This window comes from Sturnus vulgaris, chromosome 8, assembly GCF_052056855.1.
Source record: "Sturnus vulgaris isolate bStuVul1 chromosome 8, bStuVul1.hap1, whole genome shotgun sequence".
NCBI lineage: Eukaryota > Metazoa > Chordata > Aves > Passeriformes > Sturnidae > Sturnus > Sturnus vulgaris.
This window is the reverse complement of record NC_142250.1, coordinates 30,940,765-30,965,145: the sequence shown is the minus strand read 5'-3', so window position 1 is coordinate 30,965,145 and position 24,381 is coordinate 30,940,765. Positions and strand designations below refer to the sequence as shown.

General features: G+C 34.9%; 1 protein-coding gene across 3 annotated transcripts in view; it reads right to left on the bottom strand.

The window, feature by feature from the left end:
* ATRNL1 (attractin like 1) overlaps positions 1-24,381 on the bottom strand; it is a 433,903-nt gene that overhangs the window by 280,598 nt on the left and 128,924 nt on the right. For all 3 annotated transcript variants that reach the window (XM_014872547.2, XM_088169374.1, XM_088169375.1), the window contains exon 20: positions 21,230-21,323. In XM_014872547.2, coding sequence (XP_014728033.2) covers positions 21,230-21,323 — 94 coding nt within the window. The remainder of the gene's footprint in view (positions 1-21,229; positions 21,324-24,381) is intronic.

Genomic DNA, 24,381 nt, shown 5'->3' with positions numbered 1-24,381 from the left:
ATTCAACGGTTCCTTACTGACACAGTTTTATCCAGTTCTGGCCCAGACCAAGACTTGTCAACTATACAATTATAGCATTTTATATAATGTAGATATATAATAGATATATATAATATAGATCCTTACCTCATATTTTGTCCTTGCAAATTAACAGACCACTTCCACAGTGTCTGGGGAAGAGCTGTCACCTGGCTGATCTATAGCTGGCCATAAACAGGTTTGGGATTCTGCCCAGTATTGTGTCTATAAGAGGCTCACAATAAATTAAGACTTACAGTCTGCTTCAGCAGAGTATTCCTAGCCCCAGACTGATTACTTGCCCCAGCTTTTGGATGAGTCAGAATAGCTTTCAGGACTACTGCACACCTCTGTCCTAACCTTCACTCCTCATGCTGCTACAGTGGTCTTGCTGCTGCTGTTCTCTATTACTGATTGCTGCTTCTCATCCCTTTGTCCCCAGTTCCTGATCTTGCACAACTGGCTCTTGGTTTTATTCTGCTTTCCTGGTTCCACTGTTCTATGATGCTATGAGGGTTTTGAATAGTGAAATACTATTTACATTTAAAAAGTCTAGTTATTTGGGACACCTTGCAACTGAAGTTCAGTGTTTGTAAGACTAAACCGAAGACTTGTCTAGTCGCATGGTAAGCCCTGTGGAATTGCAAGTGGATATGAAGAATTATTCCATATTGCTACATATTACTACATCCTCAGTATCAAAAATATGTCCATGCTGTTGACTGCAGCTTTTGCAGATAATTATGAGACAGTTGGTGAACATTTAGTTCAGATTCACACAGAGTTAGTTTTTTTTTTTTTATTGGTCATCTCTTCTTGAAAGTCATCCTACTCTTACAGTACTTCTGCAGCAATGAGGAAATAAGCTGAGGTATGTGCTTAACTACAGTCAATAGATGTAACTGGCTGCAATTCATAACATTTTGGAAGTGATGCCACAGAAATTGGTGATTTTCAGCTCAGGAGTGGTAACTCATGGATGAAAGCAAAAACCCAAGACCAGCTGAGCATTGAGTGACTGATACCTGAAAGCCCAGTTCACACTTAGATGCAGTCAGGACTTAGGCCTTGATTTAGGCCTGCCTAGCATCAATACCTTTGACACAGAAATACCCAAGAACAAACACATCTTCTGACCATCCACAACAGACACTGTCAGCAGCAAGGAAAATGAGTGACCTCACAACCAGCACCTACAATACACCAGCCAGTGTCCTGTTTTGGGAGTTTAAGCATGTTTAAAAGATTCAGAAACAGCATCATCCCTCCACAGAAGTGCTAAGATTTAGATGCAATAGTTGAGTTCAGATGACATTTAATAAAAAGAGGTATTGTAAGCAATGTTAATGACTGCTTTGTGATTTTTAGAGAATAGGCTCAATTGCTAATTTCTATTGCATTTTTTTTATACTGCTATGTAATCTTTATTTTGCTGAATATATGAAATGCACAAACTTCTAATCCATAAATGCAAATTTATCCCTCTTACAGGTATAGGTCTGCTTCTTGACTGCATTGACATTGTACTTTGTACTACATTGTCCCAATGCTATCCATTAATACTGCAGTATATTCAGACAGATAGGCCTCTCAGATCTTTGGTTCTAATGTAAAAATTGGACACTTTCACTTCTCACACTGCCAAGATCCTTCCAGTCATGAGTAACTTCAGATATAAAGAATTATCAGCCTGCCTCTTAAGATAATGATAACCTAAAAGGGTAAAAGGTACCACGATTTATGTTTCCAGTTAGAACTTTTTAATAATGTGGGGAAATGATTTATTTGTTTTTTTCTTGTAAGTGCATATAACGATGTCTTGAGACAATGTTTTTCCTGTAGATCAATTTGTCTCCTCACATAACTCATGAAAAAGGCCCAGGCCAGCAACACTTTTTTTTTTTTTTAATTAATCTAAGCTGATCTCACGAAAAAAGTAAAACATTCTAACGTCATAAGCAAGTTTTCCATTTCCAGACCCCTCATGCTATTCAAATCCTTCTTCCTGAAAGAGCAAGAATAATTAATATTATAGAGTTCTTATATACTCTTTGAAGTAATAATATTTCAAATCACAAAATCCACTGCAGTCCAGGACAAAATAAGCTTTCAATGAGGTGTCACTTATCATATAATTATATTAATTAAGAGGAAAAAAGGTTAATATATAAAATAGGAGTTTTCTAATAAAATCTGGATTCTGTTTAGTTCTTCTATACAAGAATGAAGTGACCTACAGCCATAATTTGGAATAGCTGGATAACTCTGTTAATCTTAATGAATAAGGCACCAAATGGATTTTATATGCAAATTATTTGATGCTGCTTACTCTGAACAAGAAAAATCTCATGTCCATGGCCTTTTCCTTTTACCTCTGGCACTCCTTTCTCTACAAATGGCCATGTTTTTGGCAAGGATGCACAAACTTGAATATATGCAAAAAGGTGAACTTGGAAAAGTACATTTCCCTCTTATCAGTCACTGTTCTTTTAAAGTCAGGGAAGAGAAATACCCACATTTCTTCTCTCACATTTTGACCTACATCAGACACTTCAGACATTACTCCAATGTTAGAAAGTCCCATAACTCAAAATAAGAGGCTATGGTTACACTGAACTGAACCACAACTCTCAGAAATATTAGCAGGGGTTTCTCAACTACTTCTTTCTTTTTAGAGGAAAGAATTAGATAAGAAGCAATGGTAAAATAACCATGAAAACTTATTATTGCTTAAAATTTAGAGGAGCTGCATTTCAGTTTACTTTTTAAAAACCAGTGAACAGTCCACAAAATTCACATATGTTTCATCCTTTTAGAAGATAAGTATTAACGAAATGAGTTAAATGTTAACTTAATATCAACAATAGAATATTCATAGACTCATAGAATGGTTTGAAAGGGATCTTAAAGACCCTTGAAATGAGTCTTTAAGAATAGAAATAAAATAAATACATGCAAGTCACTGTGCACTGGAAGAGATTGCCCAGAGAGGTTGTGGAGTTTCCTCTCACTGGAGATATTCCAGAACCATCTGGACACAATCCTGTCCTTGTGCTCTGGGATTCTGTGATTAGCTGTGATCATTCTGTGATCAGCTATTCACTGCCTGTTCTGGCACTTTCCAAGAGTGTGTGTATATTGCTGTTGTTTAAAAATCATTTCTCAAAAAGAGCAGGAGAGGCAGCATGTCAGAACATTAAATTTTAACAGGCCCTGACAGTCAAAGCAAATGCATCATAAATGGTTTCACCAAGTAGACCATATGAAAAATAAATATATATACACACATTTAATCCCAAGTGGTTCGCTGCATTTTCATTAGTCATTACTGAATTGTAAAATTTTATTATTACTAAGTGAGTTTGTAGTAAGTATATTTAACTACTAAACAGTTTATGGTTTTATTTTTTTAAAATGTGCATTATTAACATGACTCTTTTATTACTGCTGAATTTAATCTATGGTTTATAATACAACTATTTTATTACTGTTGATTTAATCTATGGTCACTCTCTGAGGGAAATTATTGCAAAGAACTACTCAGTTACAATCTCAATTCAGAAAGTTCAGTGCTGTGGTATTACAGAGTGCTATAGAGTTCTCATCTGTTTGCATTTGATCTTGCTTGCATTCATTTCACTTTGTTTCCAAGATTCTGGAATGGATTTCGTTTGTTTGATTTTGTTGTGTTGGGGATTTTTAACAAAATCACTATCTATATAAAACTATAATTTCGAGGCAATTTAAGGAAAAGGCAATTTCAGAAATATGTATTTCAGCGTGCCATACAGACACTATAATTTCCAGAAAATGATATGAAGACAGGCAAGTTACTTTTTGTCTTTCTATTTCAAGTTACATATAGTAACTTTGGTAATTTTCTTTTCATTTAAGACTACAATTTAGCACAATATGGCAATTAATATTTCCAAAAATATGGAAAATTCTGGCTAAGCAAAGATAAAAATGACAATTCAGAAGCAAAGCACATCACATATTTTGGACTGGACACTGTAGCTCAGTGATGCCCAAATGCTGCTTATACGTGGATGTTCAAGAATACAAAATGCAAAATGAAGACAAAGGTATGAATAAATCAGAGTGTCATGGCTTTCTCTAGGCTATCAACTATACAGTATTAGGGAATTTTAGAAAACAGTCCTATTATCTGAATTATTGCTCTACTTGCAACATTTTCTATAGTGCTAATGACAAGTTATAATATAAACACGATGCACAAATACCACAGATGTTTAAGTATAATACATACTGCAATTGGCAAGCTATCATTCTTACCCTTAGGAAGCCAAAACTCTAGGCATTACATGACATTTTCAAGTAACTTTCATTATTCTTGGATGACTTTGGTGTTTCTGATGAGATATTCAGAACTTTTACTGCCCATACTTGTTTCCTATGGCATCGACAGAAATTCTCAGAGAATCATTAGAAAGCAAACATGGATTTGATTGCAGTTGCCAGACTCACAGCTTCCTTCTTGATCTGCAGGTCTTTAATATAGTATTTTTGTCCATCAGCTCATTCTAATATCTATACATCTACCCAGTATGTTGTTCTGATAAGTTCTCCTCCAGCCAAAAAATACTTTCTTTACCCCACTCCTACATAGCAGTCTAAAAGATTCATGTGTTATTGCCTACCATCATTCCGTTATGGGCATATCTGGCCTTTTTTTAAGTCCTTTTTAATATCTAGGATATCAATCCCATCTAACCTGCACCATCTTCTATTTGACTTTATTAAAAAATATATCAATCCAAGAGATAGAGAAATATCTATTAAGAATAGAACTCAGAAAAAGTGTCTGGGTGGCTGGAGAAAGGATCAGGTCAGACAGACACATCTGCTTTTCCCTGGCCTCTTGCCCATGAAGAGCCCAAATCCCCATTAGCCACATAACTTCATGAATTTCCTGGAGCAGAGATGATACTGATACTTCTTTATGAAGTGCCAAAGAAGTGTAAATAAGTGTTACTGTCTGTGTTGCAGCAGCAATACTGTAACTGTCAACACTTCCAGTCTTGGCTGGCTCTCCTTGAAAAGTTGTTGGATGTTTAAGCAGAAAACTTAAAAGGAATGGCTGTAATAGGAAAAAATCACCAAAATGAGACTAAAGCCTTATGGCAGGGGACTGTGAAGCATTTCATATCAGGAGTTTTGCTCTGTCAGGCCTGATCCGTTCAGACTGTGTTTATATGGGTTTGATGGGCAGGCTGCACAGGACTGCCATGGAAAGCAGTGCTTGCTCCTGTGTGAGTACAGCACTGAACAGAGTCTTTAAGTAATCCCAAAGACTTCCCAAAGGGCAACTCACAGAATACAGCATTTTTCAAATGCACAAAATCTTATCCTAAACAATGTTAGAAGGAGAAAAGAAAATAAATTTTTTAGGTACTGTAAGAGCCCCAGTGATACAACTCGCAATGAGTGAGTGAAATCCTGCATTCCAGCTGGGAGTGACTGGGAAATCAAACTCCTACACTCCTTCAAAAGCTGTTTTACCATTTCATCCCATGTACCTCAAAGACTCAATCCCTCAGCAAAGAGGCCCATAAGACATTAGGGGGACTTCTGATCAGTAACTGATCTCCTGTATTTCATAAGCATCACACTTGATGCTTGAACTAGTTATTGCTAGAATTACCTGAGACATATGTATTACACTAGGTATGATCAGTTAGTTTAGAGGAAAAAATGTTCTTTCTTTGCTTTATGAGCTATAAAAAGGGTGACAAACCTACTGCAATGTTTGTAATTAACATGCTTCCAAGTACAACTTAGCACCTTTCTGTATGTATTCTGAGGAGATCAACACGTCTTTTCGATTTTTAAAAGATTGCAGTGCAAAATATGTAGGTATTAAAAAATATTTCTGTTACTGAAAAATGAAATTGAATAATAAAAAACAGGTAATCTGCCCAAACACAGTCCTAAAAAAAATCCATCTGATCACCTAAAATATGAAAAACTATATCCAAAGGGCCATACACACAAACCAGACATTCTTACAGTTGAAAAACCTGAGAGTCGACTATTTACTACTTTTTAACTAAATACACTAATAAAAATACCAGGTTTTACTAGTCCCTTAGATGGGCTTAGGAACAAAGACTAACTAGTTATGTGGCCAACCCCTTTCCTACCACACTGTGTGATACCAAAGAAAAGAGTGCTTAGAAAGAAAAGAAAAAAACTGAACGCTTTACAGCATGCTCAGGACTGATGAAGGTGGTAGATTAAGGGTAAAAAAACCAAAATCCTGATTACAAAGTCATGAAATTTACTAAACTAGGACCTTTTTTGACGTCAGAGAGAAATAAAGAGAAAATGCAGGAGGCATAAAAAAATCCTATTTATTAATCCAAACATACAGTTGAGGTGGGATATTACTGATGCAGAGATTGTGTGGGAACAGTTACAGCATAATCCCTTCACAAGTCTCTATTTCACCAGCCTTGAGTGTTTCTATTTTCTATCCATCATTTTCTGACTGTCTGTTGGTTTGCTTCTTAACTCGAGCCTGCATAGGATAATAGGCTACAATTACATTAACCGCCTTTCATCTCAGTTTGAATTAAATTTGTTCTGCGTGCCAGCATGAAAATCTGTCCCCAGTCATTTTGCTTAAGTCAAAGAATAATAAACTCCATCGGTCCAGTAATTTAGCCGATGGTTTTATATTATGAAATATTTTTTAACTGAGAGATAGTATCAAAATTACAATTTAGGAGGAAAAATTCAGTTACAATATTTGTCAGTTATGTGTACATATTCTGCACTATAGAGAGTGATTTTGAAAATATTTAAAACACAATCCTTTCCTTGGTTGTTTTCACATTCCTAACATCTTTTTTCTTACTTGTTTTCTGCCTGGGTTTCTAAGTTATGCAGAAGTTATGCTACAATCTGCAACATTAACCATAACTTAGAAATGCAAAATATTTTGATGTCAATTGAAAAAGAATTCTGGTGGCTGAAATGGTCCCTCATAACAGAAAAACAAAGTACTTGATACATTTTCCATAAACAAGAGAAAGAAATCAAGTGATAGCACAGTGGAGAGATGCACTCTGAGGTGAATCCTCTTTTGGGACTATCAGAGTGGGGAAAAAATCCAACTAATTCTCTCTCTGATCATTCTAAGTTTCTCTTCTGGATTTTTGTTTTTAAAGAAAATATAACTGGAATGACTCTCTGATTTCAAAGTTCTAGTTCAGCAGTGGCTTTAGAGATGCGTCTTGAGTACCACATCAATTTTGAAATGCACCATGTTTTATAAGCAATCTTGAGTTCTTTGATTCATAATATTCACATTATTCATAAAAACAAACCCACATTCAAAAGGCAAAATATTAAATTGACAAACGCCTCATAAGAGATAGACAAGAACTATAGTGGAATGTTCTGTCTCAAAAACAACATGTGTATCATATCACCTACTGCCATACAGAAGAAAATTTTGATAATCAGGTTTGGATTCTGGAATCGGGAAGCAGAATTTTCTGTAAGGAATATTCACGAATTTTAGCTATGACTGCTAAATTTGCAGAAAACAGTGTTCATACAAAATGTTACCTGGTAGTTTTTATTACAGTGTGTTAATAGAATGTATGACAATTGACTGTATTATGAGCATGCAGAATATCAAATATGATACACTAATTAGAAACACAGAAAGCTTGATATATCTGAAATAAGGGTCAATATATCCACTATGAAGGAAGAAGGTGTATTAGAAGCATCTTTGGGTTGTTCTATTGAATGCTTCTTTTCCATTTCTACACCTGTATGTAACTGGAATAACTCAATTAGAACTTCTACCACGTTTATAAAAAAGCTTTCATTCTTTCTTTTCCCTATGAAAGAAGTACTGTTTGCTGAATATTCATTGTAGTTTATTTTAAGGCCAGTACTTAAACGGCACCTGTTACAGAAAATTTCATTTGATAGCAACATAATAAAAACAAGACACAAGAGGAAATTGCGGCTGAGGACAAAGAATATGCTTGGGTTCAAATATTTCAATTAAAAGAATCAACCTCCTCTGACATAACAGTCTAAAAGCAGCCTGTAATGATATCAGAACTTTAACCACATAGAAATATTCTAAGAACATTGAGTAGACAATGAAAAATAGGCCAATGCAACTCTAAAAAACTGAACACAGAGAAGCTTCTAATGAAGGCTTCTGAAGAGTAAATGTCAAGGCACTTATTAAATCACATATTTAGCTATTTTCCAAAAAGGTAAGAGCAAAAGCAATAAAGTAATGGTACAGGAAATTTTTCATGAAAGTCAACGACAAAAAGAGAATTAAGAAAACAAAAACATCCTGAATTTTTTTTTTCTACCCTAAAAACAGGGTGGAAAATGCATTTAATTTTATACACATCAAGGTGGTATAAATAAAACAGAAAATAAATGGGAAAAAACCCTACAGTACAACTCAACAAAAAAATGCATTTTCTTTAAAAAAAACCATCTTTCACAAATAATGGATTTACATAATTCCCACTTATGAATCTCGGAGTTGTTTAACTTACACATGTTGGCACTGAACAGCAGCAGAGCTGCTCATCTGTTTAGATGTGCTACTACCTCTTCTTTTATTCATAAATATAGAGTAGGCAATCCTTCTATTCAACATGAAGGATTGATTTATACATTTTTTATTTCTTACAACCACCATTTGTCACCTTCAACTTTACCTTTCCTCACAAAAAAAACCCTTTCTTTACCAAGTACAGAAAACACATAAAAACATCAAAAAGAGAAGGAAAATGAATGAATGAAGAGAAGCAAAGTATTAGGAGTGAAAAAATTTTGTGGACTTGTTTTGTGAAACTCTTACTGCTATCTCACACGTGACATTTTACAATTAGCCTCCCAAGAGCAGGGGAAACAAAAGTAAACCATGTGTTCCCAATTCTCACCAAACCAAGAGAATATCCCCTCTTAAACCTAAGGAACAAGGTGTTATCATGTATTAAAATATTTATCTAAATCAGGGCCCAAAACTGTGATTAAATCAAGACCCTACGTAAGAGAGGATAAAATGACCTAAAGGAGAACAAGATTAGATTTTGTAGCAGCTGTTAGAAAGTAATTGCTGCCCTTATCTCCTTACAGATCTTGTAAGAACTCATTTCCAGGACAATTTTTTTTTTTAAGTCTTCTTTATGAAATCTGATTTATTAAATCTGTTTCAGCCTGACTGTTCCTTTACCCTTTAATTCTTATCACTCCTGTGTGAGCAGCCCAAAAATCTTTACTTCCAGGACAATGAGCCCTTTTTGACATATTTTGTATGTTGGTTTGCCAATATTGCTGCTCTCACTTTGGCCTCCTGCTGTATTCCAGAATTCCTAAACTTATCTTTGTTCTGTGCAATGCTGAAAAAAAATGTTGTGGCAGATCAAATTTTCAAATGTGATTATAAGTTTGCTTTGATTCTAAATCAGACTCCTGACTCTATTTAAAACAGCTTTCCTAGCTAAGTTTTTACTCTACCTTCTAGTACTTTGTTCTTTTCTTAAATTGCTGAAAAATTCCTTTTTTGCAATATAAAAATAATAGATAGAGATGGAGAACTAAATCTTTAAGTCAATCCTTCTGAAGTGATAATCTAAGCCACTCAGGCTCCACTGCTGAAGTTCAGCACATCATCAGGTTCTTGGATTGATTTATGGCCTTGTAATCAAGCTCCCCAGCCCCATTATCTAGTCAGCTGATAAATGCCACTTATTTTTCAATACAACCACCAGAAAAAAAATAGAAAGCTCAAAGCATGCAAAGGTTGTGCAGCTTAATTTATATTTTATACTTTCTATTGGTGATTATTCAGTACAGAAGAAAAGAATAAGGAAGCATTTCTAATATTAAGATATTATTATATTTCAGCTAGTGAGTACAGATAGAATTGGTCCTATGTTATTTCTTCTTGTCTTATCAGTTATCATTCCCTGAAAATACCTTGCATGCGATGGAGAATTTACTTTTTGTATCAAATGTTGTGCATTTACCTTATAAGAGGTATAATACTACATATACTTGTCAGGAATGTTTACTGTAACTTATTGTCTTTTCAAGTTTTCTTTATTTCATGTCACTCACACGATAATGCAGGTTAAGACTGAAGGCAAAGAAAAAAGGATGTTTATGTAGACACATGTGCTTATACATGTTCTGCCAGCAGAATCCATTTTTCCAGGTAGTCCATTTCCTAATTTTTAAACTGGAGTAAAAAAAATGTCCCTCTTAAATAGACAAAGCTGCAGCAAGGAAGAATATCAGTACAGGGAATCCCAACAGATTTTAGTGACCAAATAAAGGATAGGACTTCAACCACATTTCTGATGCCGCATAATTTTCACAACCTCCTATTTTTCCTTACGTTAATTGTTAAAGTATAACTCAGACACCTACAGTTTTCTAAGCAATCCTAAAATGCTGCATGCAGTCCTCTTATCTACCTATCCACTAATGGAATTAATATTTCATTTCAGTGCAGGAGTGGCACAGAAAGCTTCTCTAGCACTGCCTGTCCTTGGGATGTGGGGAAGGACGAGAACATGGGCTCTCCTGCAACAAGTGCACACACAGGTAGGGGTGGGGTGGAAAGAAGATTCAATATACAAGAAAACCTGCTTGACTGCCAGATGTCTGCACATGCAGCTGCAGCAGAATGCAAGTTTGTTGGCAGGCTCCTCAGGATGAGGACTCCTTAAGCAAAATTTATCACTGTGTAATTGATGTGCATAGTCTATGTAATTATCAGAAGCTTCATGGAAAAAGAAATGAGGACTAATGCATTTCTCACTCCCATGTCTTAATATCAAAACACATTCCTTAGCTCTGTCTGTGCATAGCTGTAATCTTGTGTGCATTCATCCAATACTCTTGGCAACTACTGAAGCAATTTAAAACTAATAACTGGCAACAATGCGAAACAAAATATCTTAACTTTGAGACCAGAAATATAACTATTCCAGCTAAATTTTCATCTATATGTAAAGGTATGCAACTGACTGAAAGAGGAAACAGAAAATGAAAATGGCAGTAGGAAGATGCATATTTCATCTATTAGAGACCATAAGAGGAAAAGAAAAGCAATCTTTCCATCACCAGGAGATTTCTATCAAATGGTGTCTTTAGTACCCACCTGACCTAGCCTTATTGCCCTATAAAATTCTTTTCTTCCCTTTCTCAGTAAATAAAATATATTAATATCACAAGCTGAAGTTGATGGATATATCTATCAGCAGATTTTCCATCACAATGTAGCTTCATTTCTTTTAGTTATTTGTAAGGTTTTGAAAATAGATTTTAAAATAAAAACAAGGTGTGATATTTTGAGCAAGTTGAGCACTGAGTAACCCATATCAAGCAAGATAAAAAGGCACTATTCCAATCTCAAACTTAGCTTTGTTTTGATAGCTCAGAGAGAGCTCTGAGCTCTCACACTGGTATTTTCTTTTCCCATTGCTACACCTCTACACTTGCACTTCCTTAATGACAAATTGATTAAACCAGATGTCTATTTCAACTTTAACAACTCTTGTACCAATTACTAATTACCATACTAATGGCCTATCAGATGTGAATTATAAGCCCAGACCTATGCTGCACAATGGGTATTATTTTATCTGAGAGTTAAGAACTGAGAATAATGAAGGGATTTTCAGCACCTTTGAAAAATCACAATTGTAGATCTACTGAGAAGAATCTGAGTTTCAAAAAAACTTTTTTTTTTTTTTTTTAATTTGAATCAAATGTTTGGATTACTACATACAACGAACTTGTGCATTGATAATAAGGAAGACATGGGCATTTTGGATGGATCTACCTTGAAAGACTGCTTTCCCTTCAAATAAAAACTATGTCCTCACCAATGTATTGACTTGGATAGAACAAGCCCTGACAGCAGAGTCCCTTCAGGTTTTGCTCAGTCCTCCTCAAAATTATGTCATCAATTGGCTGCAATAAGCAGCAACACAACCATTTTAAAGCCACTCAGCACTCACTGTAGTATTGCAAACCTGGTTTTCAACAAAACAACTCTACAGTAGCCAATATTTTCAGTTAACTGTCAATAAAATCCATATCACCTTCAAATCATTCAACATTTTTTTTTAAATGCCAAACTTAATACAGATTCTATTGAAAAACTATTTTCATTGTAAATTCTCCTTGACCACTTTCTCTGCCCAGCTAAAAAAGGAAAGCCTGGAGTGCAAGAGGACAGTGTTATATCAGTTCAACTCAGGAAAGAAACACGGTGTTGGTTAAATTCCAACTCACCTCCCATTCCATATATATTTTGAATTTTCAACATAGTGAAATAGTAAGGGAAATAGTTATTTTGAGAGGCAATATCCTAATGCTTTCTTTTATTTGTATAGTGTCCTGATAATTCAAGAGAAAACTATTCTGAACTAATTCCTATATATACTTCCCACTGGATTCATCACAAAGTTATTTCATAGCTTTCAAAAAAATCCATTTTAATAAAGTTCAGACTACATTCAATCAAGTATCTCAGAAAATGATGGATATTAATAATATTCAAACATATAAAGTATAGATCAGGTCAAAGAATCACTCATTTCTATCTAAAAGGATTTTTCCTTAAATTAAAACAAGAAAAAATATTTTCAGTCATTTCAAAGGCATAACTGCTAATAAGTGCTATTCATCATTTACTAAGAACTGATGCTTTGTGCCTCACTAATTTATGTCATTTCAGAAAGATACAGCTTTATTTAAAAAAAAAAAAAAAGCAAACTCAACAAAAATGGAAAAGGTGAGTTTTGGGGGACAGCCAATACTATTTAATAAGCTCACCATAGAATCTTCCCTGTCACAAATCTCCAAAAAGGTCAGAATTTACATGAACATGCAAAATATACTATTTTCAGAAACAGCTGGGGTTCCTTTGAAATCCTCTCAATTTTACAGATCACTTTCAAGTGAAAAGAATCCAAATTATCTGCCTCAAAACTCTATATATCTGTGGCCCATAACAATGTTTACTTGTTTTTCTCACAAGTGGAGTTCCCATTACTGAGTATTTAAAGTCTAGCAGCACATAATGAAATATCAGTTTTGTGTATTGAAATCAATGTCTGTAACTAAATCATGATTCTCTTTACAATATAACTCCATTCAGCCAACCAAATCTCATTTGTTCTGATAATCAGTTGAGGAAAATGAACCAATTCTCTTTTCTCTCTAATAAAAATATTGTAGAAAAATCTTACTAGATACTCAATACAGTGGTACCATGAATAATTCAGGGAAAGAATTTCATGAAATATTTTTACTAGAATATATTTCAGTGCTTCTACCAGAGAAGGTTAAGTATGTATTATATCCTTAATGGAAACCACAGGAAAAAGGGGAAGCTGTACAAAGAAGTTCAGAAACAATTAATACATCTCCAGATGTTGCAATCCAATAATCAGTATAGATTGATTGATCCTACCCTAAATTGAAAACTAACAGAGAACCTTCTTGCTTATGAAACAACTGAAAACTGATGGCTGTATAAAGCAAAAATAATTTTTTTTTTAAATAAAAGGGTTTGATGAAAGGCACAGCAATACTGCTGTAATTCCTTTTCAGTTATTTCCCTTCTCTCCAGAGAATGGACAAACTGCCTCCTTCTATGATGCTACAATGATCAGCATGGGTGGGGGCATGTCAGAAACCCTTTGTCTTTCCTCCTCAGCCCTTTTCCAGCACAAGAGACCAATAATGATATATAATATTTTGATAAGCCATTTTTAAAAGATGATCTGTATCTCCTATAGTAGCCAAGATCCCCTAAGAAACACAAAAAAGTTAAAACCACTCTGAGACCATGGATTTCTCAAATGTTTACATATACTAAAACTGACCAGTGTTTGCGTGTCATGAAGGCAGAAATAATAAAATATGTCAAGTTCTTTGTTCTAGATACCAAGTCCATAAAACTGTATTAGCAACATTTGTTTTCTGGAAGATGATCACCTTGAAGAAGTTTTGTCTTCCATAAAGTTTGGTAGCACTATTTACTCTCAATGTATTTTTTTTTTTTTAAATCTCCTTCCACAAAGGAAATAGCACTTTCCTCCCTTCTGCTCCATAGTTAATTGTCCAGAGCTGACTGCAGTAGCAGTAGACAGCAATAATAATAGTGATGTAGAGGGTTGTTACTGTAACACAGCATACATTGAATGTAATCAGTTATAACAGAGCAGTATATAGTAGAATTTTTACAAAGAACTCCCTGAAATACCTGGTTTTGTCAGTCACAACTCAGCTGATGGATTTTTTCTGATGACAGCAGGATGAGTAGCCAGAAAAGCCATCAGTTATTTTCTTTTCCTTCCCTAAAGTAAACAACTTATCTTTAACCAAAGCATTAGGAAGGGTCAACCAAGTTCACACTCTACTGGAAATCTGTGTTGTTTCTTCCCTGTGGCTGCAGAGTAATGCACAGATCCTATCCTATACATGGCAATTTCTGATTGTGAGATTAATTACAGCTCCCATGAAAAATGACAGTTCATAATCCAACCCCAGCAACATGAAAGAACAGAATAATTATATTAATGGTTAACAAAGGTAGTAACCAGGATAATCAAGCTGCATGTATTTATGTTTTGTGGATACCCCAGCATTATATCTGGCAGAAAGAACAGACCACAGTGTTGGGGTGTTTGGTTCATGCAGGTGAGGAAAGACAAATTGCTGGTAGAACCATATGTTTGAAAAGAAGTTTGTCTCCACTGTCAGCAGCCTCCTGCAAGTGTTTTCAGGAATCTAAACACTCTATTGGCTGTCTAACAAGAAATTCTCCAGTCTCCTTTTGCATTTTCTCAAAGTAGCAATGCCAGGAGATGGTGTAACTGCAAACACTTCTCCCACTGGGCTGGTACTTTAAAAGAACAGTTTTTTATACTGAGTCCTGGCTTATGGGACATAGGTTAGTCAGTATCCCTAATTCTTAACTGAGTTCCAGGCCTGGCCACAAAGAAGCATTCTCAGGTGCCTCCACTTCACACCCTGACAGATGCAATGCAGCAGAGCCCCATCATTTTCAACAGCTTGAACTGGGGTTAAAAAAGACGACCTCAAATTTTAAGTCTTTGCAACCTATTCTGACCCTGTCTGAGACGAAGACAAAGCATTGGCTATGCAGATATGTGCAATTCTGCTTTAAAGCTAGCCCTAGGCAAGATGCAAAACCAGCCCAATCCACAAAGCCCTTTGACCTTCTTTCTGAAAACAAGCACAAACTAAAGCTACAACTTTGCTGGGTAAGAAAAAAAACAAATTCAATAACAAAGCAATTGTATGGCAGTCATAACCTTCCTTTCTCTCTTTTTCCCAATAACTCTTCCATGTGGCAGTCTATGCTTGTTTCTCTTTTTCCTGTATGAGTAAACATCAGCATCACTCCCACTCCTAATTTTATCTCAGTCCAAACTCAGTATCTAACTAACTGAAGGCAGTGTCTTCATCTTATATTTAGCTTCAAATCTTTGAGTCTATTTCAGACATAAAGAAAATGCAAACCTGTCTATTCTTTTCAGCTGTGCTATTCTAATAAAAATAGCACGTAGAAGCATTACCTTAACTGTACATCCCTAGACAATTGACACTTTGCACCAAAAATTACTAGCATTTTATATAAAGAGGTTTGCCTTACAACAAATGCCTCCTGAGCACTGGAATTCAAAACAGGTCACACTGGCATGGGATCTGTGAAAGATTTGGGCAGCCCGCCCTGTTCCACTGCTTCACTGATATAACTCGCACTGAGCAAAATAGATTATTCAAATGCCAGTCACTGAATGACATGGCCATGGCACTGGAGGAACAATTTTCAAAAACAAGAAATTCACTTCTTTTGAAAGAAAATCCAGCACCATATATTTTTCCAATAGGAAACCAAAAAGATGATAATTATATCTCTATACAGCATGCATACAAATGTAAACCAAGTGGACACAAGGGACACTGCTTGCATTCCTTGTTTAGGCAGGAGTATAAAAAAAACCTGTTTTGCTCTGTACTTAGCATTTTTGGAGATAGCTTGAGGAGAAAGTAATGACTATAAAAAAATCTTTAAAAAAAACCTGAAGCCCAGTGGTGAGAGGATCCTCCTCTCTTGAACTCGCCAAAGCAAGACATCTTTATATATGAACATACAGTCGGTTATGGAAGATCCTAAATTAGAGACCAAAGCAGAATTACTTTATTCTCATGAAAGAGAAACTCATGCCCAAACTGCTCCCCATTTTCCAGACAATTAGTACTAAACTCAGAAAGAGAAAAGGTATATTTCATAGGGACAGAACACAATGAAGTCCCAAGGTACAAAGCTCTCTGCAAGGTGCTTTGTGGTTTCTCCCTCAGCCACTGCCTCATTGTCACTTCTGCTCTGAGCACTGTCTTCTAGGAATGATACATGGAATTCCAACTCTAGTTCTTTATTTCTGCAAAACTGGACAATTTCCTGAATGAAATATAAATTTGGAAGTAACAATGCTTACAAAAAGTGCAGTTTCACTTCAACTCTGAAAGATCCCAGAGAGCCTCATGAACTTTACATATAATATACTGAATGTGCCAAAGCAGACAAAAGGAGCCTACTGTAGGACAAAAATAAATAAAATAATAATAAAGAAAAAAGAAAAAAAAATCAACAGAAAGGCCAAGAGTGACATACAATACTGCCAAAACCTGTATTTTCCTTTGCTTCAAATTTTAGATCTCAAATGTGTCAAGTGCCTTCTGAGGGTTTGAGCCATTAAAGTGCATTTGGGTCATGTTCTGAAGCTTTGATATTAGATATATTGCTTAAATGAAAGCTGCAATTTAAGAAAAAATGATTGATGCTAGAAACATGGATTAAAAGAAAAAATATCTGAAATCCTTGAAAGATCTGACAATAATTACTACATGTAGAGCAGAAAATGAGTACATTTAAAACATAAATGTACTCATAAATGTTGAAGTAGGAGTTTTATTTTATTGTTCTCCTTAGAAACTTAATGATCCAGCTCTTTGAGAACCAGCTGAGGGCATGAACCTGTCCTTACAGAGGCAAGCTAAAATTTTCAGGCAGTTAAATAAGAGAGTCAGTTGCTAAACCCACCAACATTGCTACACTCACCAACAGCTACATGACAGATTTTGCTGTAATTCTCCTCCAAACATCATAGGTAATGGAGTAACATATATTAGCATGTCAAAGTTTTCTCTTAAACTGAAAACTCAAGGACTGAACTCAGCATGAACACCTCCTATCAAATACAGCCAAATATGTAAAACTAATGGTAAATATGATCAAATTATAGAAATAGGGGGGAAAGTGTTGAAATCAGGGAAAAAAACCAAAATGCTATTCCTGTAGTAATCTAAACCACTAAATATAATACTCTTTAACTTTACTTTAGAAAACCACCAGCCACCATGGTAACCAGTATTAAATGGATTATACTCTCAATCAGTTTCTCAATAGAATAAGGGGGTTTTTATTAAATTTCCAGCAACAAGAATTCCTTTTTGTCTATTTGGTTTTGGGATTTGTGTGTGTGTCTCAGATAAAGGAAGTTCAAATCAAGTGAATTTATTATATGATAGCTGCCAATTCTTCCCCTCCTGGAAAGCAGTGAGATAAGCTCTGTGTGGAAATAATTGGGAAAAGATTTACTCTGCTATCTGCAAATAAAGCTGCAGTGATATCAATAGAATGGTGAATTTGACTCATAACCCAGTATACTTTTACCTGCCTTTCCATCTGGTAAGAGGAATTGTACCATTCTGTGGAGGGAAATTATACAGAAGAGTAAGACTGGATATTTTAAAATCTTATTCTTAGGTACAGCAGACTATCAATAAGTGCTTATTTTTTTTATGTACAGATCCTTACATTATTAAATAGCTATTTAAAGCTTACATACAGGAAAGATTTTTTTCCCAAATAAATACTGTATATTTTTTATAAATAAAATAATATTTCTTCCAGAAGAGGTATGTCTAAGAAATTAATGGTGTGAACATTTATTAGAACTGAAATGAGCAACACATTTTATAATCTTGAATGTATCCTTCTTACAATTATATGAAATATACTATGAAATGTGAGATTTGAAATAATACTTTTCCCCCAGTATTTTCCTCCCAGCTAGTAGTTCCTCATTACAGAGTTTTTGAAGCCCAGGTTTTGCCTAGTTCTTAAAAAAGTGATGACAAAATCTACACTTGCTTGTGAAAAGGCTTTCATTTGCAAGAGCCCAGATGTACTGAAACTTCTCAAAGAATTATTTAATTACTCACTTGATCACATCATTTTCATATTTTTCTTCCTTGCATCCAGGAAAGTTTCTCTGATTCAGTATCAAAATTTGAACTTTGAAACATCTCAGCATATTCTGCACATTCCCACAAGCCTATTCCCTGAAATGTTCCCAGTGTATAATCCTGCATAGCGATTATACACCTAAACATACAGAATTTTGAAAACCTCTGCAGGCAGAATTCTATGAGAAAATAAAATCAGGAGCTAGTAAATCAAATGTTAGAGAAAATTAAATTTTAAAAACTGCCTTGAAGCAATAGTTTTCCCCTAAAAATATGGTTTAAGTCACCATGATTTTCCTGTTATTACCAATCACATATTTCATTTTGAAAAAGTTAAGGGAAAAAACAAGACTCCAAGTATTCTTATTTGTATTTTTTTTTTACTGTTTACATCAAGTAAATCAAGTTTCAGATGATTTATACAGGATATAATAAAGTAATAAATACAAGGAAAGCACTGAGCTGATTCAAATTTCTCCATATCTTCTAGATATGAGATAGATATCTACTAGTTAATGACTGCATATGTATATCTTATGACACATTCAAGAGAGGCTGTGAGTGTACAAATGATTTTTAAAGAGGAAATCGGTTTTTTTAGCAGAATACAAAATGAATCAAGTTCATATTCTTCATATGAAGTTTAGAATGACTATGGGACTGCATTCAGTGACTCATTAGTGATTTTTTTTTAATTTTTTTTTATGTTCTTCATTTCTTGATGTTCTAAGGGAAATACTTAAAAAATTTGATTGAAACTTCCATACATGAATGGATCACTCTCTCAAACCAGCTATCAGAGAAAAATGACAAATTCTAAACATATTTGATGGAGTTCTCCAACTCAAAATTTGTGTTTATTTGCTTGCATGCCTATGAACCCAAGAGACCTGAATCTCATAATCTGAAATTTCATCACAGCCAAAACAAAGAAAAAAAATTTGAAAACACCTGCAGATTTTATTTAATTCAAAAAAACTTCACCAACACTTAAAATATCAGATGTTTTAACACCACAGCTTGCCCTGGACAAGCCTTTGGTTTGTGTGTGAATCTAGAAGGGGAATGTATGACATGTGACTAAAAAAGAGATTTTTCAGTCTGGAATTGCAATTTTGAGTTTACTCTTGTAAAATCAAAATGCAAATTTCTGTTTCATTTGTGTTGTGGAATTGCTGTAACTTCTGACAAGGAAAGTCCACAAATAGGAAAACCTTTTCTCTTCTAGTTCAGTAAGTGGGATAAAAGAACATTTTAGGATAGACAAACTCAGGACAGCAGACTGATACAGCTGAGTAGCACAGCCAATCATATGAGGAAAAAGTTCCAAATCAGAGTGGAAAAAAGAGCAATGAAACAGATACAGGACAAAGGACAACAACAACACAGAGCTACGTGAAAGACAGGCTGGAGTGAAGGCCTGTAAAGAGTGCCTTATGTGGAGAGGAGTCAGTAAAGAATTGGCATTTTCAGCACAGAAACTGTTTTCTGTGGTTCAAGTGTTAGGAAGGACAGAGGAGAAATTGTTGGGGTTTTTTATTCCTGCTCTTTGTATAAGTAGAATGGCATCAGTGCCAGGTCATAGCTGGTAATCAGATCACTCATTAACACCCAGAACTGATTAATTGTATGGGCACAAAAAGAGAGGAAAGAGACTTCTCAAAGACTTAATTCAGGGCTTAAAGATATTATCATTCCAGCTTTTGTCATGATAAAATTTCATCACTTAGTCCTAATCTTGATTTCCCATCTCATCCTGAGAGTCTTCAATTAGCTGGACACCAAGTCCCAGAGGCAGCAGGGGAACAGCAGAGCTGCCAGCACAGCTCTTTCTCACGGATATACACGGATCCTCAGCATCAGAAATTTTTGTTTCTTTACAACTTATCAAGCAAAGCGTTAAGGGTAGGATCCAAGCCAGTTCATTGAGTGTGTCAAACACAAATGCACAAATCCATCTAAGTGGATGTCCTGTGGCAGGCAGAGCAGAAGCACCTGGCACCTCTCTCTGCTGGGGAGGAGTCAGATGGATTCAGTTCAATCCCAGATCCAAACAACATTGCTAAAGTAAGTTTGTTGCCAGATACTGTTAAAATAATTATAATTGCAAAATTAATAAGGTTCCTATTAAATAACATAGTGTACCAGATAGAACAGACTAAAATAAACATCTTTAAATATAAGGCTATTCATAATTAATGTCAATGTGTCATTTCTCCTACTTGGTAAGTCACTTCACTTCAGTACTTGGATGTTCTTAGTACTCTATTTATTATGAAGGTGCAAACACTTCCTCTAAACACAAGAAGCTATTCCAGTGCAAAAAAAGAGTACTTTCCATGACAAGTCTACACATTCCTATGGTCTCGATTTTATAATGTGGGAAGGTATCTAAAACACCTTAGTAAGGTTCCAAAACCCTAAAAATTGAATCACTGTAGATTCCCATCAAGATAACTGACAAATATAATGAATGTAATTACCAACTCATATGATATGTTTTTTTTCCTTACACTAATATTTCAAATACTTAAGAGAAAGGAAGACAAATAGAGGTAATTCTCCAGTTTGTTCTTGGAAACAAAATGGATTTTTTAAAAAGTCTTTAGTGTCTAAAAAGCATTACTAACATTTGTGACATCACTTTTTAAGAGAAGTTTAAGTAATAGTGAAATTTCTGGAGAAATGTAGGGAACAGTATATCCAGCACTAAAAACATTAGCAGGTCAAATCACAAAACCCAGTAGCAAAACAAGGAGGTGAAATGGGGAAAAAAGAGTGATTATTCACTGATCAAGGATTGCAACAACTTTAGGCTACATTTAATTGTACTCACAGTTGACACTGGTCTCCTTTGATTCCCTTCGTTGTGCAGAAGCATTTTCCTGTTTGCATGTGACAGATATTCGCATGTCCACTGCATGTGCAAGCTGTAAAATCAAAAAGGAAAAGTGAGATTTCCGCACTCAGACTTTGCTTGGTAACTAAATGAATATAATTCATAGATTTTAATACGTCATCCCAAAGACATTTCCTACAAGTTGTATTGAAATATATATCTATTGCTACTTCAATTATAATATTTTTCATAAAAATTCACTAGCATATCACTTACTTTATCTTCTGCAGAGTTAAAAATTATCCATGTGACGTTAGAGGCTCTCCTCCACACCTTGAGTAATAGCAGTTTGAGAAAAGCCACTAAAACCTACCATTTCAATGTGCAACCAAGAAAATTATTCATCATTCATCTTTGCTATACAGGATGAAAACCTGACAAAAATTACAAAATGACAAAAACAATGACAAAATGAATTTAGTTTGAAGTGTCTAATTAAACTATTATTGCAAACATTTGGTAAAAAAATCTAATATAATTGGAAACCTTTCAGAGTAATCTCTGAAACCATCTGAACAAAGGTAAACACTACAGGTATAGTCCACAAGAGGCATTTTCTAGAAGCAGGAAACAGGCAACTTTAAAAGCTCCTGAGATCTGAACTGAAGGAGAATCACAGGAACATCATCATCAGTCCACTTTAAGGCCAAAGGAATTCTCTCCACAGTGGTCTGCTCAATGCTACTCTTGCTGCCTGATAGAGTCTCACCTCAAAAACATCTTCTTATTCCCAGTTCTTGAGCTCTCTTCTTCCCATGTTTATTTGAATTACTATCTTTATGCAGCCATTTTTTACTCTTAACCAAGTGTACAAAACTTACTAATTTCTCCCTGATAAATGTGTCAATACATCCCCACTTCAATGGAATAACTCCCTGCTAATATTCATACCACACTCAAAGTCTTTCTTTAATCCAAACTAACTCTGAACCTACCATGAGGTTAATATGATGCTTTCACTGAAGTTTTAATTATGACTAAGATAAAGGATTTAATATATGAGGTCCTGCTTGGGAACAGATACAGTACCAAGTGGTGACCTGTATAAGATAAAAGTTTATTCTCCACTTTATAATCTCATATTGAATTCCTATCACAGACTGAGTTTTAAACTTCCCTTATACTGATAAGGAATAACACACAATAAATCCTTCTTTGACAGTGTCCCATCCCATACACACTCTCACCTCTCTGCCACAGCCTAAGACAAATAGAGAAAAAGGTACCAGACAATGTAAAAACCTAATTACATGTAAGATATTATTGAAATAATATGTCCATTTCAGGACTTCAATGGTTTGTTCAGACTTCAGAGCTCATTAAATAGTCAGATGAACTTAGGGAAGAATTCTTACTAAGGAGATGTCAGGCATTCAATCTGTCTGCAAGAAAGACCAGAAATTGCTATGCAGCACATAGTCATGTGTGATGTTATTCTCTGTTTCACAACACAACACTTCTGAAAAATACCTACAGTTACCACAAAATCCTACATTTTGTAATTCTGCCATCCCCTTGACACTCTACTCATTCAATAAATGTTCACTGAAGTCTTGCCACTACATTATCCCAAATCCATTCACGTTTTCCACTCTACATTTATGGAATTATTATTTAGGCACTTTGGGCTGGAAAAGGCTATTCGCAAAAATTAATTTTAATTGTGTAAATCTTTGCAATGCTTTCAGTGAAAAATTCAGGAATATATTCTTAGCATCTTATTCTGCTTATATTTAAATGCTCTTAACAGTGATGCTTCATTACAAGACAGCACAAAAGTTACAAAGGAGCTAAAAGAATGACTTCTGAAGCACATTCCAAAAGCTGTCAGTGTTTTGACAAATACAAAAGCTATTACCAACTAACCTTAATTGATTGCTCCCACAATTATTCCTCACTTAATAGGAAGTAGATCACAAATGTGAAAGTGAAAAACATAAGTGATTCTATAGTAGCAGCACTTCAATGAACATTTATCACTCTCATTCAGCAAGTTCCTATTAATCTCAGTGTTCCTGGATAAAACCGTGGAAAAAGACAACACCTTTGCATTTACACTTTTTAAATCTCATCTAGAAAAAAATCTGCTTCACAGCACTAAAAGCATATTTTAATAGGCTTTTTATATGCAGTTAATTATCTCGGGCTTGTAAGTGTGTGATGAAAAATGGATTCCTACCAATCAGTGGATCTCTTTGTGGGATGTAACCCAAAAAAATTCATTCCAACCACCACTGCTGTTGCTAAAGCAAATGTGAGTGTATCAAAGAAATGCAATAGTAGAAGCAGGACAATATTGTAGGATAGACTGATATTCTTCCATTAACCCAATATTTCCATATTCCTCTATACATATTTTCTTTAATATTTTCTATTTGTTTCTCTCTGCTTAACTACTCTCAGTGAATGGTTTCTCTTGGAATAATAATGTAGTTAACAGTTAAAACTGCAGGTAAGGTAGGATCTTTCCTAGCCAAATGCTACTAAAAATAGACCAAATCTTGGAATCAGTTTTAAAATCAAATTTTGTACCAATTATTGTAAGCTGGCAGAAATTAGGAAAAGAGATTCAATTTCTATTTTCCATACTTTTTTTAAGCCAACACTTCAGTTCATTCACTGAAAGGGTTGTCAAGCACTGGAACAGGCTGCCCAGGGAAATGGTGAATTCACTGTTCCTGGATGGATTTAAAGGATTTTTGGATGTAGCACCTGGGGATGGGGATTAGTGATAGGCAGTGCTGGGGTAATGGTTGGACTGGGTGAGCTTAGAGGTTTTTCCCAAACCAAATGGTTCCATGATTCTGTGTATTCTGTGCTGCACTTGGACAGAAACAGTGAGTTCAGCCCAACTTCAAATCTTCCCATACTGCTCTGTGCATTCATCTCCAACTTGGGTTTATTCCATGCATGCCTGCTTTTGTTCAAGCAGTTATTTAAAATACTTAATTAGCATGGTTTTTACCAAAAATTAAATATTTAAAATAAATATGGCTCACAATAAAAAACTGAATTTAATAGAATTTAAATCTTTGTTTTGTTACTTTTTACATATTAAGTGGAATGATGACATTAGAGCTTTAAAAGCA